This window comes from Aythya fuligula, chromosome 1, assembly GCF_009819795.1.
Source record: "Aythya fuligula isolate bAytFul2 chromosome 1, bAytFul2.pri, whole genome shotgun sequence".
NCBI classification, from domain to species: domain Eukaryota; kingdom Metazoa; phylum Chordata; class Aves; order Anseriformes; family Anatidae; genus Aythya; species Aythya fuligula.
In genome coordinates this window covers 193,712,237-193,736,646 of record NC_045559.1, presented here as the reverse complement: position 1 = coordinate 193,736,646, position 24,410 = coordinate 193,712,237, and the positions used below count along the sequence as shown (strand labels likewise).

Below are 24,410 nucleotides of genomic sequence, written 5' to 3'. Positions count from 1 at the left end.
ACTCCTCTTATGCATTAGAGGTAGATCTGCCGAGTACAGCTGAGAAACAAAACAACAGCAGTCATGCTGGTCCTATCTTTGTCACTAATCCTCCCTCTTGGCAGAGAAAAGACAACTTCCCAATGTGATTATTCTGGCACATGTTATGATCTCCCAATGGAATTGAAAAGTAAACAAGTAGGTCTGAAAAGAGTAGCATAAAATTGTTTTTTTTGTTGTTGTTGTTGTTTGTTTGTTTGTTTGTTTTCCCCTGAAATTTTAGGTAGTAAAGAAATCGAGTCCATCACAAATAATGCAGGGTGAGGTCAGGTCATGGACACAATTTTATATTTGTTCATCCTCAAACTCCTGTGTGGGATTTAATAAAATAGTTTAAATATATTTCTTGAATAATTAAAGCAAAATACTGAAGAATATCCATCATAAAGGAAGGCTAATTCATTGCAAGACCTCAGGGATAGTAATGAAATGACCAGTTAAGTTTCTTAGGTTTTGTGGAAACTTTCATCCTGGCTTGAACAAACAAGAGAAGACTGACATCAATCAGTTTTAGCTGTCTGAAAGTTAACAAGAATTTTAAGTAGCTGACTACACTTTGCTTCAACCAGGTTAAAATCACAGCTAGCACAAAATGAAGTTGTTCATTGCACTCCATAATAGCTTCTGAAAATGGTTTGAATGCATTTTCCTTTAGCTTACCCATTTCCCTTTACTGACTAAGAGGAGAGCTTGTATAACTAAATTCTTCAGTGTCGAATTACTTATAGTTTTCATCTTTACTCTTAACGTTCCTGGTACCTAGATGTTATTAATACTGGTGCAGCTAAAAACAAATATTAATGAGAGTGTCATAAGTTCTCATGGGACTTTAAGAAACAACCGTTAATAACATTTCTACAGATAACCAGAGAACTTAACAGTGATAGTTGTGTACTAATCTATGTTATTCCTACTACAGCTTCTGATAAACTAAAAAATCACTCTGATTAAGTCAATTTGTGTTGCAGTGCTCATTTGCATATCCAAGCAAAAGCAGCAGCAAGGATTTTTATATTGCTCTATCTGCAGCTGCTCCTTGTTCTTTAACATGTGAGCTTAAATTTAGAAAATGTCATTCTGTTTGAGAAATGGGTTGAAAAATCCCAAATAATTAATTCCACTGCAGTTCTTCTCAGAAGGCCACATCTAAGAGGTATTTATTCACTCTAGAATACGTACATGACATACTGTGAGCAGCACAGTCCTGCAAGGTTGTACCCATCCAGTACATAAAGGTTTATCCTGACCCACTCCACTTTCCTGAGCTGTACCCAAATCTAGATTCAAATCAATATTCAAGTCAATACAATCAAATAGCAGTGCCTCACTAGTGTTAGCTTAGAGAAGCTGTAAACTATTTCTGCAATCGTCATTTCCCCCTGAGCACACTGATGACATTTTATGTCTAATTTACAATAAGAATCACAAAGAAGATCTAGCTCCTCTGACAGCTAACATTGAATGATCCCTGAAATCATTCAACATTAAACAAGCTTTCCTGGTCAATGTTTTTGTTCATCTCCACCATGCTTATTAATGATTTATTTCATAAAAAAGTAATAATAGACACAGTAAAAATGCAGTCATTTGGCAGAAATGTTAACATTTCCTTTTGTCAAGAGCTTGATACATATATGTTGGAGAGGGAGACACTGTACTTCATATTCAAAAAACTAATTTTAAAATATGTACTTGCAAATATATTCAAATACTAGAAAGTAATCAAAGTTTAATATGATATTAATTTCTTATTTTGTGGGTACTGTGCAGAGTTTTTAAAACAGATTTCCTTCATCTGAATTATTCACAACTTCTTGGACTAAGAGACATTTTGAGATATTTATTCAGCACTTGCACTCAAATATTGTTCTGTTTTTCAGCACAGTAGTCCAGATGTTCATTGACTACTATAGAAGTTGTGATAGATCCACATTTCAAAAATAACCAATTTTCTTCTTTTGCACAGCAGCATTCTATGTTTATTCGTAGAATTTGATTGGTTTCTTTGAAAGCTATATTAGCATCATAAGTAAAAACAAACAAACAAACAAAAAAACTATAAAATATTAATTTAGATAGTGAAAGTCCTAGTTGCTTGCCAGGAGGAACCTGACAAGCAAAAGTTCTGCTGCAGAATAAACTTTTAATGTTGTTAGCAGTAAATTAAGTGTTCATAAAAGAATGCAGAAATTCTTTTACAAAACTATGAAAACTTGTGCTTTATTAAATTTCCTTTACAGTAGGTTAAACTATTATTAAACCTTGAAAATAAATGATCTTCTCTAGTGGTTATAATCAGTCCTGAAAGATGTCTTGCTGTTTGGCTTAACATCATTCCACTTCCATTTGTCCTATACAAAAATCCACTGACATTTCATTGTAAATGTGTTTATGGTATGACTTCTTATCAAATATTAACTTAATATAATTTTATTACATCTAAAATATTTTATAAACAGCATTGTCAAAAAGTCTCTGGACTGAGCAAATTATTTTTTTATTGAAAGCAAGTGGGAACATGAACTCAACAGAGGCTATTTATATTGTATGTAACCAATGTCTGTCATAATCATGATCTAGTAGTTGACTTTATATATAAATATACCATCAGAGAACTCTTAGCAGGCTTTTTTTTTTTTTTTTTTTTTTTTTTTTTTGTGTGTGTGTGTGTGTAAAAAAAATCCAACAAAATTATCTCCACTGTTGATGATGAACTTTGTAACATCTGAGCCTTTGCTTCTTTAAAGCCTTAAATTCTCCATGGACTGTGGGTTACATGCATGAGAGCAAGGAAGACTGACCGACCTGCTGACTGTGCCAATTCAATTCAATTCAATTCAATTCAATTCACATCTTCCAAGTCCTTATTGAAGTAAAGGTTGTTCAGGGAGGGACACAGGCTTCAGTGTTGATTACAAGGCTTTATTTCAGTGATTTGATAGGTGGATCTTCAGTTAGATCTCAGACCTTTTCCAGGAGTATAGAAAGCCCAGTGATAATTAACATTTATTGCAAGTTTTGCCACATTGAGGAATCATATTAGCAGTCTAGTTAGATTTTAGGGAATCCTCCAAATGTGTAGAAAAATATTGCCTAAAATTACAACTTAAATCATCCAAGAATATCTGTTCTTTCCAGGATATGTTATTTTCCAGTTCAAACGTGGGTGGCAATAGCTTAATTTCTTACTCTGTTCAGTTTCTTCTCTTCTAAGTTTATGTAAAACATAAGAATTGCTTATCACTGGACATTTCTTAATTACCTGTGAATATGTTGAATATGTTTTTTGTTTTTTTTTTCTTTTAATAAAGAAAAGGGAAAGTTAAATAATTTGAAGTGTCAGTGATGTGTTTTCCTCTAATATATATTAGTACAGGAACAATAATTATTACATAGCAAATGCCCCTCCCCTCCCCTCCCCTCCCCTCCCCTCCCCTCCCCTCCCCTCCCCTCCCCTCCCCTCCCCTCCCCTTCCCTTCCCTTCCCTTCCCTTCCCTTCCCTTCCCTTCCCTTCCCTTCCCTTCCCTTCCCTTCCCTTCCCTTCCCTTTCCCTTCCCCTTTCCATCTTTTCCTCTCAGCAGTGTAGTTACTGTAGAGAAAGACTGGCTTTGTGAGAGGGTGTGGATTCAAGTAATTATCTCATTCATGTTGGTACAGATAAACTGCTAAATATGCATATGATTGAAAAGGAAAATAAGATTGTGATAATGGAAGAAAGTTCTTTAATATCAATATCACAGTATCTATGCTAAAAGCTTCACTTCTTAACTATTTTAATTAAAAAAGGCAGAAATCATCATAGTTCCGTACACATTTACTCTAACTGCCAGAAAACAAATATTAATGATAGTAGGTGCTATTAGTAGCAAAAGACTGTGATTTTACTAAATCTAGTTGAGGCTTCTTGTACAGTAGTGTTGACACCATTGCATTAGTACTCGTGTTTATTTTGGACTCAGAACCATGAAACAATATCCACTCTTTCACTACTAGCCAAAACAATTCATTAAAATATACTGAATGTTCTAATAAATTGTCTACATTCAGCACACAGACAAATTGCAAAGTAATTTGACTGAAATTCAGGGGAAAATAAAGAACTATGCATAGTATCGTGGAAATTAAAAATCACATCTGCTAATTCTTTGTGCATAACAAGAACTTAAATTTGTTAGACAAATTACTTGCTGCACATTATATGCATAAACCTTATTTTAGATTGCTGATTTTTACAACTTACCACCAGGGAAAATTTGTATATCTGCATATTTCATGAAGAAATCAGCACATGAAGAAAGCTCAAAAAATGCTACACATTCCATCCTTATTTAAAAAATAAAAATAAAAAAATAGAGCTTGCTCAAATCATGCTATGTTACAAAAGAAAACCATAGAAAGTAATAGGTTCTGGACAATTTCATTTTCTTTCATAGCACTTAATTTCTAATGAACCCAACAAACTGTTCCAAACAGTTGGATTTTTGTGAGTTCTACATTTATATATGGGAAAAAAAAAAAAAAAAAAAAAAAAAAAAAAGTACTGTTCAGCTGAAATGTTTTAAAGTCCTTTTTAGTGACATCTTTAGCTTTATTATTTTCCAGTACTGAGTGATGATATATTTTGCTCTGTCTTGTTAGGGTTAAAAAGCAAATGCTTGTTGTAAAAGATTTCTCACCTTGGGCCTGGGATAGCCAGGACTGGGAAATAAATAAATAAATAAATAAATCCAGAAAATTGAGATTTCAAAATTTTTTGTCTATACGTCCTCAAGTGACCTAAAAAACAAGCTAGTTTAAAAACAAAACAAAACAACAACAACAAAACCACTTCCTTCCAAGACTTAAGGAAATATTAATTAACTACTTATAAAGGAATGACATTTTTTTTTTCTTAATTTTTACTTTTTTAAAAAAATCAGATACTCTTTATAACATGTTTAGTGCTGCTTCGGTCTTTTTGTTTGGTCCTTTGAGTAAAAGAATTCTTCAATCACCCAGAACTATCTAGAAGCCAGAGCCTAGTCATCCAAAAATCAGATGACAGCCATTGATAGTAGAGAAGCCTGGACTATAACCCTTCCTAAATTCTCCATTAGAGATTAGAATATATGCTAACATTTCTTATATATAGTATTTTCATGCACCTTAACATATTATTTCATAGAATCATAGAATTATTACGGCTGGAAAAGACCTCCAAGAATCTGCTCCAGCCATCCCCCTACCACCAATGTCACCCACTAAACCATTTCCCTGAGCACCATGTCCAACCCTTCCTTAAACACTCCCAGTGACTCCACCACTTCCCTGGACAACCCGTTCTAATGCCTGCTACTCCTTATGAGAAGAAATATCTCCCAGTTTCCAACCTAAACTTCCCCTGGCACAATGTGAGACCCTCTAGTCCTATCACTGGTTATCTGTGAGACAAGGCTGACCCCGAGGTCCTCACCATTTCCTTTCAGATAGTTGTAAAGAGCAATAAGGTCTCCCCTGAGCCTCTTCTTCTCCAGACTAAACACCCTAAGTTCCCTCAGCCACTCCTCATATGACTAGTGTTCCAGGCCCTTCACCAGCTTCATAGCCCTTCTCTGGACATGCTCCAGGGCTTCCACATCCTTCTAGTGAGGGGCGCAAAACTGAACACAGTATTTGAGGTGTGGCCTCACCAGAGCAGAGTACAAGGGGACGATCACCTCCCTGGTCCTGCTGGCTACACTATTCCTGATACAAGCCAGGATGCTATTGGCCTTCTTGGCCAAACACATTTGTGATTAGCCAACAAGCAGAGCGCTGGACCCATAGGCAGTATCAAACTCTTTGTCAGACTCTGAGTATTCCTCAGAGTCTGAGTCTCAGAATGTTCCTCAACTCTTTGATTTACAATATCCCTACCATATTGCTCTGCACTCCTTTCATCTGTACAGCCAGTTAAATGTTTATCAGGTATCCCTGAAGGACCAAGATATATAAAAGATAAAGATATAATATTTTCTTTATAATAATAAGCAAGATTTCTAGGTAGGTAGATTTTAAAAAAGCTACAGAATGGCATATTTTCCGTTTGCTTGTTTTGGTGACAATTCTACTGAGATAAACCAACATATTTATACAACAAATATCTTAATAGGATTGTCAGGGTCCAACATTCATGACTTAGTTCACAGCATCTCCTTGTCATTAGACTCTGCTTCAACATATTAATATCCCTGTGGAAGAAGACTGAAGTTTGTTTTACATGTACATTGATTGGGTCAGGTTATATAGGTCACAGTTAAGAGATGTCACATAAAAGTTGTTATAGCTGTTTTCCATGGCTCCTTATCTGGTGCAAATTGTAATAACTCTGTTGTCTTTAACTTTTTTTCCCCTGGAACTTAAAACCATTGTTTCAAGAATACAATGAGAAATTTATATAAATTCATCTTTCATTATGATGTTCCCATTGCTCAGCTCTAACTATTCCTTATGCTGTTTCTGCTCTGTCAATTACAAGCTTTAATATAATTTTTTAAAAGTCTGGTCAAATAGGCACAGTAATACCTTATGATAACAATTTCACTCTTTAATGCTGGAAACTTTGTTTTATTTTTCTCTGTTTATGCAACAGAGAAATCACCAAGTCAACTTGGTAATTTCTGTGTTGCACCACTATAAAAACAGCTGAAGTAAAAATAAGTAAACATAAGACAAGTAAAAGAGAAAGAAGAGTGATAAAGATGAGGGTGCATGAAGGGGTAGTTGAGCTCTACCCTCTTTAACAGATATGACCATAAGGGGAAATTTAAATATTAATGAAAATACTTATTTCCCAAAGGCCTAGCCAGCAAAGAATGCTGAAAGAGATAATTTACTAAGCAAAGGAACAGAGTGACTGAAAAATAGATTATCACTGAAGTGTAAAACAAAGGCAGCTGACATTAATAATTAATTGAGGAGGTTTCCTGTGGAGGTTTAGATGAGCTACAGGCACTATGAGTCACCTGACTAGCAGACTGTTATGTTCCCTTTCAGAGAAACTCTTATTAATGTGTACATCCTGTTTGCCTGGTCTGAGTTACCTGGAAGGAAGTAAAATCCTAATTGGGAATTTTTATCTGTATTGAAAGCTGTACCTGCTGTGCTGTATAAATGAAAGCTGACAAGTTACATGTTTAGTTTGTTGCAGGAATAACTACTGGCACCTAAATAGAAGATGTCATCTTGTTCTCACACTGTGTTTCTCTATACATGTATGCATACATGCTTGTCCTTATATACAGAGGAAGGACTGCCAAAGTATGTTACAACTGGAGATGCTCGGAGAACAGCTGAATTGATATGATACAGCAAGAACCACCTCTTAAACTATGAAATTATTATTATTTTTTTTTCCCCACAACAAATGTGTTGAGATTTGCCTCTGCTTATTTACTGTGAATATACTGTGAACACACAGTATAGGTCCCCAAAAACAGGAGCTGTGGCATGTAACTAAACTGATTGTAATCTGAAGGCATCTTATTGTCCCCAAAATTGGTTTAATAGGGGAAAAAAAGCCACACTTTTCTTTGTTACCTTTCATTGTTCTGCTCTTGAGGATTGCTCTTACAGTTGCAGATCACAGGCAAAAGGGGCTGAAGGTTCCTTGAGCTCCAAGAAGAGGATCTCAAAGATTTCCTAAATACATACAGCTAAGTGTAGGAAATGAACTTATGTTTGCAACAATGTTTTTCAAATCAAAGACCAGTAATACACTTATGTCCATACAAGACCATCTGAAAATCCAATTTTGGATGGAGTTTCTGTTATGGTTATTGAAATTATCAAAGTGATAACTAAGAACACAATGATCAAACATGCAATGTGCAAAGGTGTATGTGCTAAGTATGGGACAGATAGGAAACAAAAATGTGAGGAGTGGTGGAGAGAGATAAGTATGAATAATCTCTTTTGTATAAAAGGTGTTTGTTTAAAATATAATGGTAGATTCTTTGTATATTGAATAAACAGGAAGAAACTGGAACCTATTTCAACACAATTTGCAAGTGGTAAAAATGCATGAATTTTCTTAAAGAAAATTATTTTTTTTAGTGCTGAGCTTTCTAAAATGCTGTATACCAAATATCAACATATTGCTTTCAGGAAAAGAAGGACACATGCCAAGCTATATACTTCAAATATGTTTGGTGTGAAAGACATGTGTTCTAAGCTTGGTGTTTTGGAAATTCAAATCTGCAATATACAGCTTTGGAGTAATAACCATGCACAATATCCAAAGAACTACCAAAGAAATTTCAGCTATTAATACAGGTAACTACTGGAACAATATCCCTCTGAGTATCTGTCAGATTACCTGCCCTTTTACATAGACAGTTCTTCTGATTTACACTTTTAATTGCATTAAGACCAGCTTTGTCTTTTGAATTGCTTACCATATTATTGCAAGACATTTTTAATTTTCTTGACAAAAATTTGCCTTTGTCTCACTAGGCTAAGCTTTAATGAAGAAGCATCAACAAAGCTAACAGTTGCACAAAGAGGGACCGAAGACCTTTGTGACCAATGATGTGGTTGTCATGGAAACTGTTTCTGTTTCTGTCACTCACCGGGAGCCTTTCAGGTAAATCAAGACAAAACCAAGAAAAATCTGCTTATTATTTGAAGATTTTTAGCTGCAAACAGACATAGGAATATGTAAAAGCATGCCAGAGATGATAACGTCATTACTAAAACTACGTGCCTAAGTGGTGAAATTGTAAAAAAATATATTAACGGATTTAAAAATGCTGTCCATCTGCCTTTAATTCATAGGTAAACCTGAATAACATTAAAATAGACAAAAGCTAAGTATCTTACTTGAAAAAGAAATACTAACTTATTATTAAAAAAAAAAAAAAAAAAGAAGAAAAAGAAAGAAAAAATGATTAATTAGGACAGTGTTTTCCTAAAGACTAACAGGTGTAGAAAGCTTCACATTGGGATTTGTGAATTCTTAACCATGTTCAAGTTTTAGAAACTAATTATTAGGTTGTTTTGTTAATACTGTGAATGTTTTATTGATCATTCTGATTTTTGTCTGTCTAATAAGTGTATTTCTTCTTCTCACAGCATTAACTTGGTTGACTTTATCTTTGGTAGTAATAAAACGAGTTAATCAATATTCACTTAGACTTCTCGTATGGGAATTTTTGCAATTTGATAACACATAGTCTCCAATTGATCTTTTTTTTTTTTTTTTTTTTTTTTTTACCATATGATTTTCATAATGCTACATTATGATTTTCATAATGCTCCCTGTCAGTTAAGTTATTCTTTTCTCAAATTCTCCCTAAATTTATCATTTTGTGTCATCACAGGATCAAATCTTGTTTGACAATATTCAGTGCAATTATATATTTGAGTTTGTTATAATACTGTGATACTGGAGACACAAATTTACAGAACTGCCTATGGATATTCCTTGAATGTATGTCCGTTGCAAGCATATATAAAATGGTCAAATCTAATCTGGTTTTCCTAATGTAGCTTCATTATATTGTGTTATCTAAACCATTTTCCATTATCACTCCCGAACAAGGAGTGTTCTTCTCTTTTGTCCTGCATTATCAGGCATGTTTGTCAATATTTGTATTTTGGTGGTTCTATAAGAAGAGTGTTAAAAGCAACCATATTAAAATGTAATTTTATTTTTCTTAAGTTGAAAATTGCATTTTTATTGTTACAATTTCCAAAATTTTTTTATGCAAAATTCAAAAAAAATTCATAAATTAAAATCTAGAATTTCTGCTTATGAGTTATGTCTTTAACTTTGAAAACTGAGTGAAGTCAATGTCTGGCAGCAGGTATTAGAGTGATATTAGTGTACCCGAGTATGTATTCTGTTTCTCAGAAATCTTCTTGCTCTCAAATGCAGTAGAGTAGTAAAGTAGTATAGTTTGCTCCAAACAGAATTATCTAAATCTATACTATAGCATTTTGCAAAATTTATATGACACATTTCATATGATGGCACTTTCACGTACTAAAATTGCAAATGCATGAAGAAGTTTCAGTTGTTTATGTCAACCACTGCTTAGGTAGATATATTAAACCAACATTTTGCACAGGTTTTACAGCATTAGTAGTGACCTTTTCTAAGGTCAACATTAAAATATGTAACTACTTTGGAACTTAAAGTCAGTATTTACAGATGTATTTTATTCAAATAACATTAATGTCCTGAAATGTCTTTTCAGTCATTCAGCACAATGTTTAAAATTAAATGACTATTACTCTCATCTGTTTATTTGCTACTTATACCTGACAGTTATAGATTGTATTCTTCTTTATACGTTTCATTTTGTCTTGTGATTCTTTAAGATTCCTAAAGGTTTATTCCATATTAATGGAGTAAATTTAGACTCCTGTAAGAAATCATTTTAAACTACAGTACCTATTTTTACATGTTGAGGTTCCTAAAATGTATGTTGTAGCACATATATTTCTCTCATACACAACAATATTTTTAAAATAATTTTAGTTGTAATAATCACTCATTAGAACATTTAATGCTATAGAGCTGAAAGATAAATAAATTGGATTCAAAGGTATTTTAATTAACTTGTCAATGTACCTGGTAATTTACTTTTTCTGTACTTTTCACATTTTATTACATAATTCTGCATTTATAGCTGCTTTTGTATTGCAGCACTCACTAGAATATGTTTACAACAGTAAATAGTTCCTACCGTTGATGCAGCCTAGTAAGTTAGATGCCTGAATGCACTGTTCTTAAAGAGCAATAGATATTGATGCTGTTTCAGTAAGATAAAATTCATTTAATTCCTGTTGTTTTGGGCTATGTTAAAATTCAGTACTTATCCATTAAATCATCAGATCATGGGATCATTCTTATCGGCAGACTGTTTGGAAGAGAGTACTACACTATTGTATTGATTTTGCAGTGTTGAGGGAAATCATCCAAGTAAAGGAAGATGACCTCTGTGGTTTGTGTTGACTCTATTTTTATATTATTTTTATTTTAATGCTGACCCAGGTATTTTGGGCTTTGCTTATGCATGAATATTTGCAAGTGTGCTTAAGCTGTATCAAAATGAATTGTGGGTGGAGAAAAAGTATATTTTCTGACTACCAGACTGAGGACCAAATTATGTCTCATTCAAATTTGATTGTTTTAGTGTAAATAACAGTAAAGCTCATGGTTATACACTTACATTCTGAGAATTTTTACATTTATGAAGTGTCAATAATTAACACATGCAAAGAAACTCTCAAAATTGATAATATGTGGCTTCTTTTCTTATGGCAGACAATTCATTTCAAGCCAAATTGGAGCTGAAGAGGAATTAAGATGTTATTTTAGGCCTAGGGCCTGCTTTATTCCTGAACAGACAGCTGGGGTAAAATATGCTTTTCTTTTTTCCTCCTTATGAGGTTTTCCTGTAGGGAAAGACCTCCAGCTGTAACAGAATAGGTTACCAAAGATAGACTGTTAATCTGAAATTCAGAGGGGCCTTATGTAACTGATTCACTTAGAATAATACTTGAAGTGAGTTCAGAGGTGGCCATCTTAAATTTAAAAACAAGATAGATAATTTAACTTGTTGGTAGTAGTCAGCTTTCTTGAGTTATTGCTGAGTTACTGAATTATCTATATATAATTATACATTTTATGTATATGTTCAGGACAGTTAAACTGGAATAACAACAGCTGACAGGTGTCTATTGACTTTTCAGTAGCACAGAATACCACAGTGTGGCATTGACGGTTTTTCCTTCTGGACGATGTGTTTGCCTGTGTGTTCCTGTTGTGTAGTCGTGACATTATGATTCAGACTGCACTGTCCTACGTACAACAGGACTAGGGTTATGTTCTCAGGGTTTTACTGGCCTCATTCCTTTGGATCATTTTGCAATTTGCTTTTATGTGTATAGTAAATGTTATTAATTTTATTTTATTTTATTTTATTTTATTTTATTTTATTTTATTTTATTTTATTTTATTTTATTTTATTTATTTATTTTGGCTAGAGATGTCAAGGTTTTCTTGTACTTATTTCTCAGAGAACCTGGAATTGAATATTGCTGAAAGACATTGTTTTAAAGCAGCCCACCCTGAATTTGCAATGAGAAAAATGGGTATGTTTCTCTGAGTTTCAGGAAGAAGATAAATGTTTTTTATAACAGAATAAGATCACTTCAGATTATCAGCTAACAGTTAATAGAAAAATGAAGACATTGACTTTTATTTGCAGATGTAAGACACTTGACAAAAGCCAGCTTGACAGTAGGGCTCCCTGTCATTCTTTTTAATAACTTTTGCTGCCTGTGACAAGACACTTCAAATTTTAAATACATGTTAAAAAGTGCATAATAGATTGAGTGGCATTTGTAGAGTTCTGATTCTGTTTTAATCTGACATATATTCCTTATGCCTTTTTATTCCCTTGCTCATTTATCTACTTCTAATGTGTTATCACCTGCTGCATGTTAATCAGGTCAAATAGATACTCATTTTCTCTGTAAGACTTTATTATTCATGACATCAATGAAATTATAGGTATAATGAAAGTAGCAAGGACTAGGAAGATAGAAGCAGTATCTCTGAGACTCAGTGGTCATTGCTCATAGAGCCAAGTGGGTTAACTCTTGTCCTTAAACCTCATCTTTATGTACTATTCATTTCTCTCCACATAAAACATTCTTACTACCAGGCAAAAACTCCCTGACTAGTAATTTTTTCTTTCTATCTCTCAGTATGGTGCTCAAAATTAAAAACAGCATGACTTTTTCTGAACAGTTGCTTGCTAGAATACAACATGAATGGACACTTACCAAAATGCTCTTAAGTAAGACAGCATATATGGAACAAACACAAGTGTCCTGTCTATTTTTGACCTACAGCTGGCAGTAAGTTGAGGTGCTTCTAGTCTTTTATTATGACCATTTCTCGCCATCTGGCTACTTGGAGGCTTTCAGGAATTGTCTCTGTCATCTGCACTTATCAGCATCCAAAATACATCTCAAACCTGCTCAATATGTGACCTTCAGAATTCCAACAGCCATTGCCAGGATTAAAATTCATAGCCTAAGGTTCATGAACTCATTAAGCAAACCATATAAAGTATGCATACTACTAATGAGTGCCAGGGCTATTTCTCATTTTCATTCCTCCCCCTATTTGACAACATCCTTCTTTCCTCAAAACAGACAGTATACAAAAGGTTGCTTTTCTGCCAAATGAATGACAAACACATGAATGACTAGTGTTTATTATTGATAAGCCTATGCAATTACCGGTCTTCTTTCTCCCTCTCCCTTCCCCAGCCCCAAACTGATGACAGTATAGCAAATAGCATGCAGCTGTGTCACCTTTGACAGCTGAGCACAAAAGCCTGGAGACAGAGCTCTAGATAAGTACTGGAGTTTGGGGATGTTCAACTTCTTGGAGTTCCAGGTAAAATGGAAAAGTCAAAATACACTTCACCCTTCTACTGCCCACCCAGAAATACCATCCTCACAGACAGTATGAAGCAAGAGAAGAAACGACTTGTTGCAATGCTGAAATATAATGTAGACTGCTACTGTCTCATTTCTGGATTCAACATTTGATTGAATTGGGGTGGGAAGCACTAATCTTCTGAACATAACACTCTGTATAATTCTTAATTAAAAAGAAGAATTAAAAGGTTAAAAAAAAAATTACTCTTGCCAGAATCCAGTGTGTTTAATGTTAAGCAATCAGGAGCATTAAAAGCTGAAAAAGTTGTGGTTGTGAAAAGAAACTCTTTGAGTATGCACATAAGGAAGTGCTTTTATGAGCAACCCTTCAGCTTGTTTGCATAGATTTGGAAGGGAGTTCAGGTGTTGTAGTTGTTGTTGTTTATTTGTTTTTGTTTTGTTTTCAATTAAAAAAATATAAACTATTTCAGTTTTTATACCTACTTGGGTCTATGCAATGATATGCAATCATATACTAATACGGTGATATCATAGAACATCCTGAGTTGGAAGGGACCCACAAAGATCATTGGGTCCGACTCCTGGCTCCACACAGAACCACCCAAAAATCTGACCATGTGTCTGAGAGCGTTGTCCAAACTCTTCTTGAACTCCAGGAGTTTTGCTGTTATGATTACTTTCCTGGGAAAAAGGAAGTGCCAACCACCTTCTCAGTGAAGGACCTTTTAACATTCAACCTGAACTTCCCCTGTCTCAACTCCATGTCATTCCCTCAGGTCCTGTCAGTGCTCACCAGAAAGAAGAGATCAGTGCCTGCCCCACCCCTCCCCTCGTGAGGAAGCTGTGGGCTGCCACGAGGTTTCCTCTTAGTCTCCTCTTCTCTAGGCTGAAAAAACCAAGGGATCTCAGCTACTCTTCATATGTTTGCCTTCTAGGTCTTTCACCATCTTTGTAGCCCTCCTTTGGACACTGTTTTTTGTGTTTTGTTTTTTTTGTTTTTTTTTTTTTGTCCTTTTTATATTGTAGTGCTCAAAACAATGTTCAAGGTTGCCCCTTCCCAGGTACAGAATCCAACATTTGCTCTTGTTAAACTTAATGCAGTTGGTTAGTGTCCAGCCCTCTAATTTGTAAAAATCTCACTGCAAGGCCTCTCTGCCCTTGACGGAGTCAACTGTTCCTCCCATTTAGTGTCATCTGTAAACTTACTTAGTATACTGTCCTGGTTTCAGTTAGAACAGAATTTTCTTCCTAGTAGCTGGTGGAATGCTGTGTTTTGGCTTGGGATGAGAAGAGTGCTGATAACACCCCGATGTTTTAATTGTTGCAGAGCAGTGCTTATACCAAGCCAAGGACATCTCAGCCTTTGCTCTGTCCTGCCAACAGGCAGGCTGGGGGTGCAGTAAGAGCTGGGAAGGGACAGACCCAGGACAGGTGACCCAAACTAGCCAAAGGGGTATTCCATACCATCTGACATCATGCTAAACAATATATAGGGGTGGCTAGCCGGGGGAGGGGGCCGGATTGCTCGGGGTTAGTCTGGGCATCGGTCAGCGGGTGGTGAGCAATTGCATTGTGCATCACTTGTTTGTACATATTATTAGTAGTAGTACTATTATCACCATTGTATTATTATTATTATTATTGTTATTATTGTTATTGTTATTTTCCTGTCTTATTAAACTGTCTTTATCTCAACTCACGGGCTTCACTTTCCATTTCTCTCCCCCGTCCCAGAGAGGGAGGGGGAGGGTGAGCGAACAGCTGCGTGGTGTTTAGCTGCCGGCTGGGTTAAACCATGACATATACCTTCAATAGGACCTTCTGAAGAGCCTATTACCATCCATCATAACACACCAGTCACAATATGTGAAATATAGTGCTTCAACTTGCACGATACTAAATACTAAGGAACAGTAGATGCTTTACTTTTAGCATGGAAGTAATTGATGTGCTAGGTCTATCCAGAACTGAGTCCATGGTAAATGTGAAAAATATTTAGAATCAGAAAAAAAAAAAAAATCATGTATACGATAAATAATTGATTAATATTTCATCACATAAGGGTAGCAATACATCCACTAGTATCACCATCACACTAGAATTTAATTACCTACCTAACTATACTTTCTCAACTTATTACAGTTAAGTTAGTTAAAAAGCTTCAACCTCCTAGCAAGCTCTTATCAATCATACAGACAACTGTGGAACAGGTACTTAGATTAGCACCAATTTGGAACTGGGATGACAAATCTTTCTCCAGAAGAATTTTTTGGTATTTACTGAAAAAAAAATAGATTACAGTGATGTTATTGTTACTATCAACCTGGAGAAACCATAATCTCCACATCTATCCTTATTTTTGCATTTCCTCTTATGTGGTGGATATGTCTTAGTGTGACAAGCTGTTTATGTATCTTGTTTAGTCTGTTTAGTCTGACACTTTCACAGTATTTTCTGTTGCATTAGATGTGATATTAAATCACATGCTTTTTACTGATAGGACATAATGAAGCAATGTTGTTGTGTTGTGTTAAAAATAATAGTTTTGCCTTGTATTCTCACAATTTACACAGAAGTATCTATTGATTTCAAGATTACATCATACGATAAAGACTCTTTTCCTCCTCCTCTTATTTTTGGAATGATATTGGAGATGACAAAGTGTTTGAATTCAATCCTGATGTGAAATCCTGGACTGAAAAATGTCAGTCAGTATTACCTATTTACAGTGGTTTCAATTAATGTGTTTGTTCATCCCTCTCCATCTTTGTGGTTAAAATATTAAAGACTAAATCTCTTCTAACTTCAAAAGTCCATCATTTGAAGCTAAAGATACTTAACATCTTTAGCATTGATATAAGCTAACGTGTATATTAGAGTAAAATCAAGAAAGAGACTTTCAGTTATTCAGTTTTTCTTGTTGTTTTACTTTTTTGCCTGATTTTTTTATTTTTACTTCTTAAAGAAAAAAAAAAAAAGCAGCTTGTTTATTTTTATGGGCTAAGATGTTAAGATAATGGCCTAATAGGAAAATAATGTTATTAAAGCTATTAGAGCATCTTTTAAAATAGTGCTAGTGGGGTGAATTCTGTTGTCAAGAAGTTGTCATGAAACCTCATGATCCGATGTCATGCAGAACCTCATGTTACACAAAATATCAACCATCAACAGGCCCTCATTCATCTAATCTAATTTATATGTTTAAACTGAAATGTCTAAAAGTATAATGTCTCTTCTCCCCTGTATAGTCAATGGACAGAGATAGCCACTAGGGCAGCTAAACACATCTGTATCTGAATTGCTATGATATTAAATTTTCATAACAATGGCAGACATGAAAAAATCAAAAATAAATAAATCTAAGGTAGTGCATTTCCACACTGTACCTTCAAAACTTTTATAATAACAATGAAAGCTTTGACTGAGGAGGAATGAACAGTTTTGTGTGCTGGGTCATTCAGAAGTGTCCAGACAGTGAGTCCTCTCCTCATCCTGGCTGTGAGATGGCTCAGTGTAGTCAGGCAAGTGTTATGGAAAATGCCCTGGCCATGGGGTGCCAGAAAAATATCATCAACCCTCAGGCAGCTTCCCTACTCTGAGAAATCTTTAGAAAAAACAGTGGGTGGTAAATTGTATTATTTCCTCCTGAGCACAATCCGTAACTTTTTCCTTACACCCAGCACCTCCAATTACCATATGAGGAAAGGTCATTAAAAAAGGCTCACACAGTTAAATTTAACAGAACAATTTGGCTACTAGAACAGTCAATCGGATCCATTTGATAAATGTAGCTTTTTTTTTTTTTTTTTTTCTTTTTTTTTTTAACCCCAAAGTAATTTTCAAGTTTGTAGCTGATGTAAAACAAGGTCAAAGAGTCTGCGTAGAGACTGACTTATCATCACTAGAACAAACCACCAAATCTTTCTCTCAGGTAGAGTGTAAAATGTTTGCCCTCAGCCAGAAGCTCAGCTGAACAAGACCATGGAGGATAGCATTTCAGCTGTATGCAGCACAGTGAAAGATGGCATATGCCAACTTAAAGTCACCACTAAGGATACACTGGTTTAATTCATAAATTCTCCTACTGCCATCCAGCAGGATGTTAAAAGTAGTTCTTTAGTATTTTCACCAAATATTTAATGTCTTTTCTAACTACTGCTGTGAGCAGCACTCCACCAGAAGTCCTCATCCCAGGAATCTCTGCTACTTTTATTTACAATACTGGAAATTAAGCCGTTGTGCAACATATTGCCACAGTGATAAGCTTTTTGCAGGAATATTTGTAATAGGTTTTTGTAATAGGCTTTCAAAAGTAATTCATTGTGTGAAATGGTCATCATTTTCCCTAAGTGTACTTCTACATAACTGGTGCTCATGATTAGAAGTAAAACCAGTAACACTGGGTAGTGGGCCTCAGCAAGCAACTGAGCCTGTTTCTCTTTCCTCTAGTGCCAGACTTATACAAGGAGTAGTTATCTCATAATACAGAATAATTTCCATTTTCAGTGTGGCATTTAACAATATCACAAATACAAAATAAAATTAGTCATTAACTTCATTTCAAAAAGTCATTAGAGGCTAGAAAAATGTTTTTTTAAGCACTGCCCTGGCCTTTCCTAATAGGAATGCAATGAAAAGGCAGTGAAACCTTTTAAATGATGACAAATTCATCTTTGAAATTAGATAACAGTTTTCTAGTAATGAGGTTAAAACAATATTGGAACAGCTCTACTAGGAGAGCTTGTGGATATAACAATACTTCAAGTCAGAAAGTAAAATTAAATATCTTCAAAAAACAAGTGTTTTATCAAGTTTCTAATATAAAATCCATGGAGGATGTAGGTGAATGTGTATGTCTTTATGTGCTTTTGTTGGAACAGAATACTAATGGGTTTTCTCCCTTTTAAATAATTTTGGATGTCATTAATACCTATGGACTTTTTTTTATCCTTTTGTGGGGGGGTGGGGGTAGAGGTGGGTGGAATCGTGGGGTAGATTTTACTGAGAACATGGGAAGCTCTGTATTCGTTTCTTCCACAGAGCTGGTCAGATGTTTTCCAATGTGATATCAATTTATCAGATTAGAAGTGATCATGAATCTTTCTGGTTTTACTGCGATACAACCAGAAGAGCAAGATAGAACAACCAGATTGTTGGTTCACATCCAGCTTCTGTTTCAAGCACCAGCAGCTAGTGCTTTTAACCCTAAGAAATGCTAAACTCAAACCTTCTTAGTAATCCAGTTTACATGTTGCCTCCATTGTATAAAAATACATCATGGCTGTATGGAAAACCTTATTTCTTCTTTTGATCATTTTAGCCCTAAATAACTGATAGAAATACTATGTCATCCGAGTCTTAGAAAAAAAGAAACTGTATGTTTGTTTTTTTTTTTTTAACTGTTTCTTTTTCTCACTGCTCAATTCCAACAACATTTGATAGGAAGCATATTATTATAAAAGTTCCTCGTTTCTTTCAGACTGCCAGACTTACTACTTTTCTTTGGTTAAACTTTCCACTCAGGCCTCTTCAGACAGTATACTGCCAAGGGAAAACTTGAGTTTTTATTTAGTATGGTCAAGCATATCTGGTTACAACAAGAGAATGAGCTATCAAATCACAATTACAGGTCACACTTTTCAGTTAAATGAAACCTCTCAACTCTTCAAATGGGAAAGATTGTTGTAGCAAATAATATTACAAAGACTCAGTGGGGGAATTCAAATTGTTACATTGAACTGAATAAATCTAGATAATAAAAAATAGAAATTCATTTAACTTTTGAAAAAAAAAAAAGAAAAACAACAACAACAACAACAAAAACACAAAGCCAAAACAAAGCAAAAACATCTGTTATCAATGTTATTATCAAGGAACCTGTATAAAACACCTTCAAAAATGATCCAAGGAGCTAAATTCATTGTTCTATTGGAATGGAAAGTCATGTACTTATTCAAGTTATAGACTTTCTGCAATAATACAATTTTCTTCACACTGCTTAAATCCACAACTTCTTTGTATATGATAATTACACATGTAGTAATTGTGTTGAGGTAGTGATCAAATAACCTGTGTCCTTTCAAATATTCTCTGTCCCCAGTGTGCTAACAATCTTTTTTCTTCCGTATGTGCCCATCTGAGTTGTGGAAGTGGGTTCAACTGAGAGCATTCTTGTATAATACAAACTTAAAGTTTTTTGCCTATATCATACAAATATACAAATATATCATATATCATATATATCAGAATTCTTCATGTGTTAAAAAAAAAAAAAAAAAAAGCTGGTGCAATTTTGTTTTTCTCTTTGTTTATAAAGTAAAAGTTTTTACCACCATTTGGAAATACAGCTCCTTTCTGAAGCCACCTCACCTGGGTCGTATTTGCAAAAACTACTAAATTATGTAAGAATAAATTTTGTAAGTTTCTCCACAGTGGAGGCAAGCTGGCTGATGTGGAGCAGACACATATCAGATACAAAATAAATACACTCTGTAAGTATGGGAACACATGAACATGTGTAGCTATCAGGGAATCTTGCTTTTCCCAACTTAAAAATGCACTTGTCAACTCTATAGCTGTCTTTGTTTAAATTGCAGCTAGCAGTTTAGTGAAAGCAATTTCTTAACTGTAGTGTAACTAAACCTCTATCCTGAACTGAATGAAAATGAAGTATGAAAAATAAATATCTCATCTGACAGAAAGTATGAAATGTTCATCTATTGTTCAGTGCTAAGGCTGTGGGAAGCAGAGTTTATTGAGCCCTGTACAGCACCCTGACTGGTAACTGCTTTGCTCAGTGGACTGTTTTGATAGGTAGTTTTTTTCCTATTAAGTGCAGTAGCGTGAAAATGCTGATAACACTGAAGAACATATCCTGAGATTTTGGCTTTTATTCAGCATGGCTAGCTGTGCTATGTACTGAGGCCACTTTCTGTAGTGGTTTTAGTTTATTTCATTGGATTTATTAACCTTAATGTTGAGTATTCAAGTACTAAAGCTTTAGCTACTGTTCTGTTAAATACTTCATCAGAGTTGGTTTTGGCTGTGTTTTGCATGTATTATGTATTTATGTGTTGGGGAGAGGGAGGGAATTTCATTAAAAAAATAAATAAATAAAAAAAAATAAATAAAAAAAGAAGGCAAAAAATTCAGCACCGCACCACGAAAGCCATAGCAATTCATAAATTCCAAGGTGCTGTTGATGTCCACCATGATGTGAACCCTGTGATGGGTGCACCATAACCTCTTCTTCTAGTGTTTAACTTAATGTGCTGTGCAACTGTGAAAAGGAATGTTTTAGTCATGACATTATAGGTAGTACCAATTTAGCTCAGTGCAAAGTTGTAGGTGGTTTGCTATGTCTGACCACACAGCCATTAACAGTATCATTTTTGCTCAGCACAGAGTTGCAAGTGATAGTATTTAAACTCCCTATAAAACAGTAAATGATTGCATTCTAATCTTATCCAGGAAGGCAGTTGAAGACAGGTATTATGAGCCTGTGATTTAAGCCACTCAAGTAAGTAAAGAATATATAATCTCTCTCACCATTTGCAACATGATGTAGCATCACTGAAATTTAGCATTGATTTTTAAAGTGATTAAAAAAGAACAATGGATCAGCAGATTTCTGAAGCAAAGATTAGTATATTAATAAATACTTCCTTATATTTGCAAAAGCATAATTTAATAGTTCCACATCCTTGTCTGGAGATGTCTGTTTTTCTCTGAGGTGGAAGTTACTCTTACATGAGGTGTTTAGTCTAGATGACTAAAGCAAGTGATGTAAATAGTCCCTAGCTCTCCAACTATTCACTTGCAATTGAAGTACTAACCTGTTCAAAAAGTAAAAAATGGAAAACCTCTCAAAAAGACTTAGAGTGCAAAATACACAATAGGAAGTAGAAAAAGGTTATACTGAACTAGTAGAGTACAGAAAAGAATAGTTTTGCCTTGTAACTAATTTGAGATATAAGGTTTGTGATCATCTGTTCTAAATCTATTTATGTCAAAGATAGGCAGAGGGGAAAAAGTGAAATCTTCTTAATCTCTTAAAAAGAAAAGGGGGAAAAGTGAAATCTCTTAATCTTCTGCAACTACATCAAACCCATCCTGATCTGGTGACCTGGGGGTGAGGTTAATAAGTACATATTTAATCTTTATAGAAGTAACATTTAATTAGATTTCTATAATATAAAAGAATAATTAAATTTAGCTCAAAATAATTATAGTTCAAAATAGCATATTTTTCTGTTTTAGTTTATTTTTCTTCACTAAATTCTTGTTGTTTAATCATTTCAAATAGAATATCAAGAAATTACATTTTTTTTTTTTTTTAATTTGTCAAACTGTTCTTAACACTTCTTGATAGTTAATGTGCTGTGTTGATTTTATTGCTTTAATATGTTTCACCATTCATAAAATGGTTAAAGAAAAAAATAGGTAAATTCATGAGTGTGAGAATTAAGCTAAACTGAAGATAGTAGACGCCATCATTTCAATGATGATTTGTCAAATTATTTCTCTTGGGTGAATGTTTGAATAACTCTGGAAAAAAAATCAACAAAGCTGGTATTAAAAAGGAAAAGAAGTATACGGAATAAAAAGTTAGTTTCTCATTTTTTATTTTTGTCCCTGTAGTAAAGTCTAATAGCATTTACAAATCAATTATTCTGATCATTTTAAATAATCTTTAAGACCCTTTTCAATTAACAGTGTTGTCATTCAATAAAATATCGTCATGTTGCAGAGTTTCAGAAAATATTATTTGACCACACTAGTTTTGTGATTTGTAGAAATACCCAACAACACACTGTGGATGGAGTATAACACATCTATTTTAACAATGTAAAATCTTGATCAGTGAACTCAGCTTTAAATTAGTAATCCAGTAATGTTTAGTTTTAACCTTTATAATAGTGAATATCATGTCACTCACTTATGAAAAAAAAAAATCTTGTCATCTTTTCTGCCTTAGAAATTACAGAAAATATTCTGAATGTGCAGAAATAGCAAAAGTTAATCAATTTTACATATACATTAACAATTATTTCTTTTGTGAAATAATTGACCTAGAAACAACTTTCTTTCCATTAATAGCACCAATATATTTTGTTCATGATTAGTTCCTTTTGATCTTTAAATTCAAAATGTCATTTGTAAAGATGACAGGTAACAATATCTGAAAGACAATTTCTCTTCCGCTACATATTAACTCAGATAATTAGATATTCATGAAAATTATTCTAAATGTTATAATATTTCCTCTTGGACATTCTAAGATTTATTTTAGATAAATAGATTTTAATAGGTCTTATGTATTCATAAAAGAGGATAATATTCTTTAGACTAAAAAGGTGAAAAAAAATAAGTAGGAGATCTAAGCAAAAAATAGTATTTCAACAAATATATTCTAACTTAAGGCTAAAGAAAATTATGATTAAAAACATTCATAATTCTTAGCAATACTTTACAAAGGAAATTAATGAGTTCTAAAATCTCGTTTGCACTTTAATAAAGTATATTTTGTCATAAATTATAGAGTGCTGTAATGAACTTTTCTTAATTATCCTAATTTTGACATTACTGATGTCATTGAAAAAGTTCATTATGAACTACTAATTAATCTTCCAACTAGAGAGAAAGCATGTGGCTTTCTACAAAGGCATTTCTACAAAGGAAGCATTTCCAACCTGAGTATTACTGGAACATTTTTATTATATCTGTTCCCATGAACTGTGAAACATTTTTATTTTTTTTCCTTTTCTTCTATTATTTAAACATATCCACCATTTTTCCTTCTACCATTACTGGTTAGGGGAAGTTCCATATTATTTCACTCAGCAGTGTAGGCAGTGCTACAGAGTAGTCTAAAAAGCTCTTAATTCCTACAATATTTGGAGATATCAAATGGAGATATTATTAATCTGTGTAAAATATTTAAAGATGTAAGTAATTTATAACACTGGCTCAGGGGAGATAAGTCTCACTAAAGACAGAATTAATCACAGTGTTTGCGGTATTTTCTTGATGTTTAAGAAATGAGAAGTTGTAAAATAAAATAAAATAATAATTAAAAAAAAAAATAGTTCTAGTCCCAGCATGCTATTAGTGAAGACTTTTTGGTATGAAATAAAAGTAAAAGATTAAAAATAGATCTATGTCCTATTTCTAAATCCACAAAGTATTTTAATGTGTCTGCAGAGAAATTCATCAAAACTGCTTTCCCGTGCTCTGATCACAATATTCTCATAATTCAGTTTGAAGTAAATTGCCTAGCATTTGGCTTAATTTATCTAAGAGTAGCCAAGAAAATATTACCTGCAAAAGTAGCAACCAATAAGTTTATTTCTATCTGGGAGTTTTGAAACTTGTCTTGGTCTGGTTGTGAAGGCATGTCTTCAGAATGTCATATTGTCTGCCTAGGTACTACATGCTACATACAACTTTTGTGTATTACAGTGATGTGAAAGAATCTTTATGCCTTCAAGAGTCTGTGATCTGGGAAGTGACTGGATTTGCAATGCTGGTAGAGTTGTAGGTCATTCTGAAAGTTCTTTCATTTGAACCCAGAGAATGTATTGATTCTTTGTAGAGATTGATTGATTGATTGATTGATTGATTTTAGTGTGGCAGTTGTTTAGTTCTTGTCAGGTGAGACATGACCACAGCCAGCAGTGATACTAGTAGCTCGGCAGTTTTCCTCCATACTGCATTTAAATTGCAAATGGCTAAAAAAATAGCTTAGCTTTTAAGCTTTTATTACAAATTTGAAGAATTACACACTTAGAGATGATTAATACTCAAGGCCATACGCTAGCTAAGATAAACAAACCCCTATGTTCTTGATGTAATAATATAACAATATTGCAAGTCAAATTTTAGATTAACAACATATTATTATGCCAGCAGGCAAGGATTCTGTTAAT

At 33.9% G+C, this 24,410-nt stretch overlaps 1 protein-coding gene across 2 annotated transcripts in view; it reads left to right on the top strand.

Annotated features, from left to right (window-relative positions):
- Positions 1-24,410, top strand: part of CNTN5 (contactin 5) — a 692,218-nt gene that overhangs the window by 286,640 nt on the left and 381,168 nt on the right. For both annotated transcript variants that reach the window (XM_032205142.1, XM_032205150.1), the window contains exon 3: positions 8,512-8,641. In XM_032205142.1, the coding sequence (XP_032061033.1) occupies positions 8,584-8,641 (58 nt within the window). In that variant the 5' untranslated portion in view covers positions 8,512-8,583. The remainder of the gene's footprint in view (positions 1-8,511; positions 8,642-24,410) is intronic.